The 9,573-nt window shown below is 45.1% G+C and overlaps 1 protein-coding gene across 1 annotated transcript; it reads left to right on the forward strand.

Moving 5' to 3' along the window:
• Positions 1–806: 806 nt before the first annotated feature.
• On the forward strand, positions 807–9,071 carry WNT16 (wingless-type MMTV integration site family, member 16; the record flags this gene model as incomplete). The annotated part of the gene is made up of 2 exons (XM_009699647.1): positions 807–1,087; positions 8,607–9,071. Coding segments are annotated over 2 exons (746 nt in total), but the record flags the coding sequence as incomplete, so codon positions are not given.
• Between the last annotated feature and the right edge of the window lie 502 nt (positions 9,072–9,573).

Raw genomic sequence — 9,573 nt, forward strand, 5'->3', positions numbered from 1 at the left:
TTTCGGTTAGAGACTATCCCTTGCTTAACATGATTTAAAGATCTGGGCCACATTATGCCAGAAGTCTCAGAGAACGGGACTGGCTTAAGAGACCCAGGCAGGTCCCTCTGTGATGCTTCTGAGATACCGTATAACAGTTAAAGGCTTTTTATACTGCTGTCTTTCCCATGGCCAGCTGATTCTAGGAAAAGCACCTGGCCTAGATATCCTTGTGCCATCCTCATTTCTGCCTGATTTAAAATTCTTGGGGCTGTTTGCAACCTTTGTGAATTACAACAACCTCAATGTTTGCTAAATTGAGCATGAGATAAGTTCTGGCCCTATATCAAAGTAATCCAGGATCGTGACAGCTTCAAGTTCCTCCTCCGAGATCTGAACTAACCTTTTCTTCTTCTTCAAATCAATGAGAGTAGAGAAAAGCAGAGTGGAGAGTAAGGGATTTGGGGGGTGGTTTGGTTTGGGTTTGATTTTTTTAATTATTAAAACTTAACTTGGCTTGAAAGTCACTGTGGCAAATAAAGTTCCCAACCAGATTTAGAAAGGAGTTACCAAAAATCGCATGGTACCAGCAGCCAGAAAGAGCACCATTAGTAGCACGGTCATATGAAGAGGCCCTGAAGTCTTTTTTGGATGTGAATATCCACTGCTTTAAACCAGTTAACTCTACAGACCGAGCTGTGATGGCTTTAAACTTGTAAGCGTTCCCTTTTAATCATAGTCTGGCTTGTAAAATCGCTTTCCGCGGCTCCGCCAGGAAGGTAATCAGAGGGACTTATGAAGTAACCTACTCGTGCCTTGCTTTGTAGGCACGAAGGAGACGGCGTTCATATACGCGGTGACGTCAGCGGGCCTCGTGCATGCGGTGACGCGATCGTGCAGCGCAGGGAACATGACCGAGTGCTCCTGCGACACCAACCTGCGGCACGGGGGCTCGGCCAGCGAGGGCTGGCACTGGGGGGGCTGCTCTGACGATGTCCACTACGGAATGTCGTTCAGCAGAAAGTTCCTGGATGTGCCCGTTAAGAACGTAACGGGCAGGAGCGGGCTGGCGGCGATGAACCTGCACAACAACGAGGCTGGGAGGCAGGTACGTGTCCCCGTTCAGAAACGGCAGCAATTGCTTGTTCGCCTTGGTTGACAAAACGGCATCGACCAAAGGAGACCTGTCCTTGCCTGCGGGTACAGGTGGGGCCGATGGCAAGAACAGCGCTAACGTGGCCAAAGCAAATGGGTACAAACTCGGAATCGGCGCTGGTTTTAAGTAACTAAGCTCCACAGGTTAAAATTAAATCCACAAAATAAGATCTGGAGTGCTATTCGGAGTTACCTTAAATAGATATTTGATGCTCTGCAGCAAACTTGAAATAGCCTTGTTGTCAGCATAACACATTAGGAGTTTTTTCACTGATTATTCTGTTTTTATCACCACCTGCATTTTTAATTGTCTCTAACACTGAATGAGCCAGGCAGACTGGACACGAGGCATCGTTACCCACCCACAGTCTGGGGTCCGTGGCCGAGAGCAGAAGTCTAAAATCTTGCAGGGACGAAATCGAGAGTTAACCTTTTCTTTTAAAAGATGGGATGGAGATGACACCTCTATCTTAAAGTAGCCCGCTGGTTAGGGCACTCGTCAGAGAAGTGAGAGGCGACTGGCTTCGGATAGATCATCTTCAGCCCAGAGGGCTTCAAACCCACGGCTGCGGAGAAAACGGCGGGGTGTGTGTGTGTGTGACACTGGGGCCTCCTTTCCCGTGCTGCAGAGGATGAGAAATGGGGGCAGAAAGAGCCGATACAGGGAGATGTGAGTCTGTAGTCTGGTGCTTGGGGCTTACCTCTGGAATGGCAGAGACTTGGATTCTGGGTCTTGCTTTAAAATTACTTTCTCTGCTTTACCTTGGAGTTTTTAACTTTGTGAGCGTTTAATGGCTCTCTCTGGCCCCACGGTACTTTAAATCTGTTCTGCTCAGTGACACAGCTATAACTAAAGAAAAGAAACGGGGACCCTCTGGTTTTGACTGCGCATATTGGTGGACTCCATTGTAACTCAGTAATTTCCTGCAGCCAGAAGCAGCATCAGCGGGTCTGACTGAAAACAACTTTCCTAACCGCCATGGACGGGGAATAGCCATAGTAAGGCATCATAAGAGCCACGGTGGTATCATTGCAAACGATTTTAAACTAATTTTTACAGTTTACAAGGTAATATATGGTATTGAATTTAATGAAGTTATGTAGTTGGAAAACCAGAAGATCTTTCAGGGACATAGGCCCGTTTCAGGACTGAAGTAGAAGAAGCAAACTTTAAACCTAAGTAGATGCTGAGAACAGTTACTGTGAGTTTAATTAGATGCCAGTCAGCTAAATCATCTCCAAGGAAAGGCGGTTGGAATTGTGTAGTAGAGGCTGTTAATAAGAGGAACAGAAGACGAAGTGATTATTTCCTTAGGGAGAGAGTAGAGGGTCATTTATCACATTTGTAGAGTGAGGGAGTTAAGGAAGGAGATCATAATCTCCATAAAATTATCTCTCTTAATGTCACAATTTTTAATATACAATGCAAATACGGATTTTTATTTTAATACTCATGTTTTCCATTAGACAGTGCCATTTTCTCAGATTAGGGAGACAGTGGAAGTGCGGGGAAGAAGACTGCAATGGTCCCGAGAAACTTCAAAGAGAAAGAGAAAGATGTGATTTCTGCGTTTAGGCAGCAGCAATAGGTCTTCTCTTTGCTACCCTGTTCGCTTGTCTGCCTTTAGCTTTATGTTAGCAGCAGCGGTAGTCTGCTGACCTTTTGTCTTCAGTAACAGTGTTCACTTGCGGTCCTCCCGTACCATCCTTGTGCTCATCACGCATTGCTGCGGGTGTGCCGGCACGGCTGTCTGGGGCCTTGCACTCTGAACTGTACCAAGGAACAGTTCAACTTTAGAAAAAAACCCACAGACACACACACAAAGCCTAGAAGAGAAACTTTCCTTTTGGTTTTGCTTTCTTCAAAGTTGGATCAGTTCCCTGACCTCATCTATAGCGGTCACACAGGCAGTTGGGCCACCTATGGCATGGGGACAGGACAGGACGGACCGGCAAAGGGGAAGAGTGCATTCCGCCAAAGATAACGTATTTTCAAACAGTGACCTAAAGCTACAAGGGGTTGGAGGATGCGGTTAAGCGAGTCTTCATTTTCCATGAATAGTATTTTTGGCAGAATCCAAGTTATCTTAGATGTTGGTTACATGCATGAAAATATAACCGATGCCGAGTCCACATCTTTAATGTCATGCAACTGCGGTATCTTCTATTACTAGTCATGTTGAGTGGTATCTCTTACTATACATCACTTCATGAAACCAGAATTTTAAACTAGGCTGTCAGTCTCTGGGAATGTGGTAGAATCTGGCCCAACAGGATCCGTTAGGTCCTGAGGACCTTTCGGGGTTTCAGGCTTTTCTCAATGCTGAGCTCTCCAACAAGGCTCTGAAAGTACGCTGTCACAGGCTTATTTGGTGCACACCATATATACGCTCATTCATTTTCCAAGACACTGTGTTTTTAAAAAAACCCATCTGCTGCAAATCTGAAAGGCCAGAAGAGCCTTTTTTCACTGATTTTTGTATCAATGGTGTGTTTGTTGTTTGTTATCTTGGAAGAAAATATGTGGAGTATTTAGTCAACTTCCATGCATAAATATTTTGTAACTTAATGGCAAGCTGTAGGATAAAGCAAATATTTTGACCACTGTCCAGAGTGAAGGAGAATGTTTATTGCTGGTACTTGGGATTTCTAACAGCAATATTAGATGAAGTGAAGTTTAGCAAAACTCTTAATTTTTGTAGTTTCAAAAGCCTTAACGGGGAGATGTTGGAAAATGTTGACCTTCATGTTTTGGGGCTTACAAGAAGGATGTTTTGCAATATATTTTAGTACCTTATGACCTTTTGTAATAAATACTATCACGTTCCTGGTTCTGTGTCTCGCAAGAGCAATCTTCCAGGGACGATACTTCTGTGTTTGTTTGGAGTTACTAATGGCACCGGTATGTGCAGAATTCTCTTGTTCCTCTCCCATTTCTGTACAAAATGCTATTTTACAGTTCTATATCTCATAGTTAAATCCAACATATATCAATTTTAAAACGGTAAGGATCCTTTGACCGAGTTGTCCACGGTTTAGAATACTAACCTGGACCTCAGAAGATCCAGATTTCATTCCTTATTCTGCCACAAGATAAACGTTCATCATCTTTTAGCACTGTAATGTTCAGCGTACTTGGATGTGCACATGTGAGTTGGGCACCTCTGCTCCTTATATAAAAGGATGAGGGGAGTCAGGCACTGTGGGTTGACTGTTATTTTATCAGTATTTTCTTAGCGGTGGAAGAATTCTGCTCAGTCCTCCACTTGTACAAATTTATTTGATCATCAGGACTTGTGTTCTCACATTGAAGTAGCTTGGCTTGTCAGAGAGTTTATTTTTACTGATACTTGTGGGTTGGTAACAGACCCACTAACTGTCTGCAACTGTTCTTAAGTGCTGTACCTCCAGTAGGACATGTGCTTGTCTTCATCAATAGCCTGTTAGTTCTACCAGTGGCTTAAATTAGGCTTAGCTTAGAGATATGAAGCATGAATTGGCATTACGGGGTGTACAAACTGTGATCTCATTGATGCTTTCCTTCGCTGCAGACCACTCTGCTTTCTGCCCATCCGCCTGTCCTAGCCACGCATTCCCACCCCGTGCCGCTCCCTCTGTTAATTGCATCGGATCAGTGAAAGGATGTCAGTTTAAAAATTACCTTTTTTTCAGGTTAATTTTTAACACAGACCAGCTTTCAGCACTGTATCCAGTTCATCACTTAACCCTGCCCTCTTGTCGTGGTAGTACTGCCAGAGGCAATAGGGGCCAGAAAAGCTTCTTGGGTGGGCTTGTGGCTGAACACAACCCTCATGGACCCAGCTCAGTCCCTAAATTTTGTCAGATGTTCAGCTATGGGAGTTTGTGCGTTAAAGTTCACATGGCAGCCTGAAATCCAGCGGCACGTTTTGTGATCAGCTCCCTGTGCTGGTGGTAGAGGCAACCCAAAATATGTTGGAGTCTAACCAGAGATCTTGCCCATCCTAGCAGCTGAGAAGCAATAGCCTGGAGTCATGCACAACTGCGGTGACACCTTAAATCGTTCTAAACCAGAGTGCATCAAAGCTTCAAGTAAGAATCCTGAGTTTGTAACTGCGATGGATGTTCTCAGCGCTTCCACACTCAATCTCATTTGTAGTTCTTGAGTTCATCTGATCGTCCATACGCTGCCGAGATATGCTGCATTTTTATATTTTGATATCAACCTGAGACTCCAACGTCAGTTTCTGCTCCTGTTTAGAAAGTCCGTCTCCTTTTAGTTTTCGTGAATTCATCCTCAGAGAAAGACCCTGAGTGTCATCTGCTGGGCTACTTGCCCACATGGAATTAACTCACCTCTAGCACCTAGCAGACATGTCCAGTGCTTCCCCTGACAATTTCTAGATCCCTCTGTCTCATCCAGATTTGTCTATGCCTGATTCTAGGAGACTTGGCAGTACACTTCTTTCCCCAGGGCAAATTGTGTATCTTTCCCCTGTTGCTTCTTCCCCCCGTTGGTACCCTGTCATACTGCGGCGAAAGCAAGGGTTACATCTGTAACCTTATAACTCTTACAGCACAATGTGATTTCGGACTGCTTTGAGATGCTAGTTACTTGCCTGGATACAAATAACTAATCTTCAGAAACTGGAAAATACTATTAAATCCCTTCTGTTTGTAAATTGCATGTAAAATTTATCTCTTGATATCGTGTTTCTCTTTTCCTTGACATTTTATTAGGTTATCTGTATTCTAACAAAGACTTTCTGTCCTTGGATCTCAAATTCTCATCTGCCTCAATCACTGTTACATCTTAACGATGCATATTCTGACTACCCAGTGATTTCCTTATTGATGGATTCTAGAGATAACAAGCACAAGGTCAAGGCTGTCTATTAAACAGAAAGTAGCCTGTGAAGGAGAGAAGATAAGTATCTACAAGAATTACTGCCAGTTGATTTGCCACTGACAGAGTCTGCGTGTGCCTTGAGGTGAGGATCTGCTTGTTGCGATGTTCCTATTTGTTCCAGGATAGAGAAAAAATCTCCACTCCCAAAACCAATCCGTAGCATCTGGAAATACCTCCTGTACTGGTGCATCACTTCACCAGGTTTAGTTTGCAGGTCAGGGCAGGCACCTGCTCTTTCTTGCTAATGGTTCTTTGAATGCCTTGCTTGTTTGGCTTCCCTGGTAACCTCTACCCGCAAATAGGTCCTGTGCATTCACCAAAGATGTGACTCTAGGCAAACGCTTTGGTAAGGTGTATTTTTAATAACGTTTGTAGAGTTATATGCAAGTACCAACTCGGGCTTGTGTCAATATCTTTGGGGCAGAACGTGCCAGGAGACCTCAACTCCCGCTGAAATGAATGGACTTAACCACGTTGGACTTGTCCCAAACTTCAGTGACCGCTTTCACAATGATGAAAAGTCCCAATTTAACACACAGGGTAGAAACAGCTCATTTTATCTGCTCCGTGCCTTGACTAGCTCTGACACTTTGAGGGTGGCATTTGTGCTGCCTGAGCTACAAATAAGGGATCTGGGACTTGAGTTTCTTTCTGGTCCTGCGTAGGGTCAGTAGGGCTTGATAGGACTTCAGGGCTCTGATCTCACTGCGGAGTCAAGGCTTAGGAACAGGCACCAGTGAAACTACTTTCTCGGGGGAAGCCAGAGGAGGGTGTTAGATAGATTTGTCTTCTGGTTTTGATTTCCCTAAGACAGTTTGAGAAAGATTGGCAGCTGTTAATATTTGTGGGGGCTGTGGGGTAAGTGAAGTTTTAGGGTAGAATTGAATGGACATCTTGAAGTTGAGGGGTGGGAGGGTGTCTTCCCCATGTTGTGGGAAATAGTGGTTCCTCCACAGAGGAATAATTTCAATCTGTATTGGCCTGCTGCATGAGAAGTTTCAAGAGAAACTTACAATGAATTAATTTAAATTCTGTTACATTTCCCAATCGCCTTGATTGTGGAAATTAAATATGGGGGGGAAGGCTGGTGAAATGGAAGACGGTAACATGGGCTTTCCACACCATTAACCAACGTAATTTAAAATTCACACTTTCTGTTACATTTCCCAGTCACCTTGATTGTGGAAATTAAATATGGGGGGGAAGGCTGGTGAAATGGAAGACGGTAACATGGGCTTTCCACACCATTAACCAACGACCCATATGAGTCTACAGGATGGCTCCAGAGAGTACGTTAATGGAAAGGTAAAACAAAACAAAACAAGAATTGTGATACCTTGTCCTTTTGCTGTACCTGTGCATGCGATAGTTTTTCTGTGCACTTTTCCAAACTCTCATGTGAGATGTGTCACAAGTCTAAGTGCATAATTGTATGCTGTGACTACTAGATATTCCAGAAGGAAGTATTATTTTGATTGTCTGCTGACTATTTGAGTTGTAGTCCCAGACAAAAAACGTTAACTGCTAGCTTACAGATTCCAGGTCTTTGAGGGTTGCTCTCCCATAAACTGAGCCAGAATTCTTGTGTGCTGCAAAAGCTTTGTGCAGGCTGCAGGTTCCCGTTGTCGGTCCGACGGTTATTGTTCAACCCAGTGCTTGGCTTCTGCACGGGCGTGGAAATGTAGCCCGTCTGAGGGTGTATTAATGTTGGTCGTAACTGTGGAAATTTTGCTAAAACATTGAAAGTCATAAAAATAGTATGAACGCAACTAACAAATTGTGTTAAATGGAGCCCTTATACAACTGGAATCACTACAAACCTGTGATAGCACTAGTACGCCTAAATTACAAGAACGGGGCTTGATGCTGTAAGTGAGAAGCACCTGAGATTTACTCCAGAATACCTGAGTTGAAGACACCTCTGCAGAGCTGTAGTGGCTCCTTTGATAGACTTTCCATGGAGCTCAGGGATGTGGGCATCCTCCGGCTCTGCCACCCCAGGTCTGCCCCAGGTGCCTCCAGGCTGTGCCCTGCTTCGGGTGCGGAGCCACGCTGGTCCCACGGACACCGCTGTGCCACCGCAAGCCATTCCCGTGGCCTTAGTTACAGACTGTGTTGTGAACGTTTAGTGATGTTGATGGCACCCTTAAAAGATGGCGTAGACCTCTCCAGTAAATGTCTTCCAACACAGGAACCGTTACCTGCCCTACCCCTGCTTTCCCTCCTGTTTAATTCCAGCGGTGGGAGGAGCGACACAGGACCTGTCGTTTCAGGTATTTAGGATCCTCCAGAATGAAAAGCCAGCCAGAAATACAAGCTTTCATTATTGTGATCCGATATTGCTGTGTTATCGCCGTTGCTAAGTGCGAATGCAGAGCACTTCTGAAGATCAGGCATCTCATAGCGGGGGTCCGGATGTGGAAACCCAATTCCCGACAGGTATCCTCCTGTGCTCTGGCTTCCCCATCACTGAAATGACAGCTGTAACATTAAATACTTTGAGATCTCTGTGTTACTGATGTCAGGCGATATTCCTAATGAATGAAAAGACCACATCCAAATGTCGTTCTTCCTTTGCTTTCAGGCTGTCGCAAAGCTGATGTCAGTGGATTGCCGTTGTCACGGGGTTTCTGGGTCCTGCGCTGTGAAAACCTGTTGGAAAACAATGTCCGCCTTTGACAAGGTTGGCCGGTTTTTAAAGGATAAGTATGAAAACAGCATACAAATATCAGACAGACTGAAAAAAAAGCTCCGCAGGAAAGAGAAAAGCCAGCGAAAAATACCAATCGGGAAAGAAGACCTGCTGTATGTGAACAAATCGCCCAACTACTGTGTCGAAGACCAAAAATTGGGAATCCCTGGGACTCAGGGAAGGGAATGTAACCGCACCTCGGAGGGACCCGACGGCTGTAACCTCCTGTGCTGTGGGCGTGGGTACAACACCCACGTTGTCAGGCACGTGGAGAGGTGCGAGTGCAAGTTTGTCTGGTGCTGCTACGTGCGCTGCCGGAGGTGCGAGACCATGACCGACGTTCACACCTGCAAATAACCGTTGAGTACAGCAAACACAGCCAAAGCATCCCTGGCCGACCACCGCACGGGCAGCAATGACTCTTCCCATGTGGGATGGCAGGGGGATCAGCCTCGGGGGGAATGGGGATTGCCAAACAACGGGTTGTCCAAGCGTTTGGCGTAGGAGAGAGCAACCGAGTGAAGAGCAGCCTGCACGCAGGGACAGCTAAAACAACAAAAAAAGGACTCCCGGTGACACATTTGAACGTGTAACTCCATGGGCAGCGACAGACACTAAACTTTCCAAGTCTTTAATAGCCACAACGTCCTGAAGATCCACCCGGTCAGTAGGTACAGTGGAGAAAACTCAAGATCTCATCAGCCAGAGACTGAAGAGTTAGGAGGGTGTGTAAGACACATTAGATATAATCCTTATATCTGTATTTTTAAAATCGGGACTAGGTGGACCCACTAGGTGGTTCATTTTTGCAGCCTTTAGAAAAAGAAAAAACAAAGATGGGGAAATGTTCTGCTGATGA

This window comes from Cariama cristata, unplaced genomic scaffold (genome assembly GCF_000690535.1).
Source record: "Cariama cristata isolate BGI_N322 unplaced genomic scaffold, ASM69053v1 scaffold7650, whole genome shotgun sequence".
In the NCBI taxonomy this organism is placed as follows: Eukaryota; Metazoa; Chordata; class Aves; order Cariamiformes; family Cariamidae; genus Cariama; species Cariama cristata.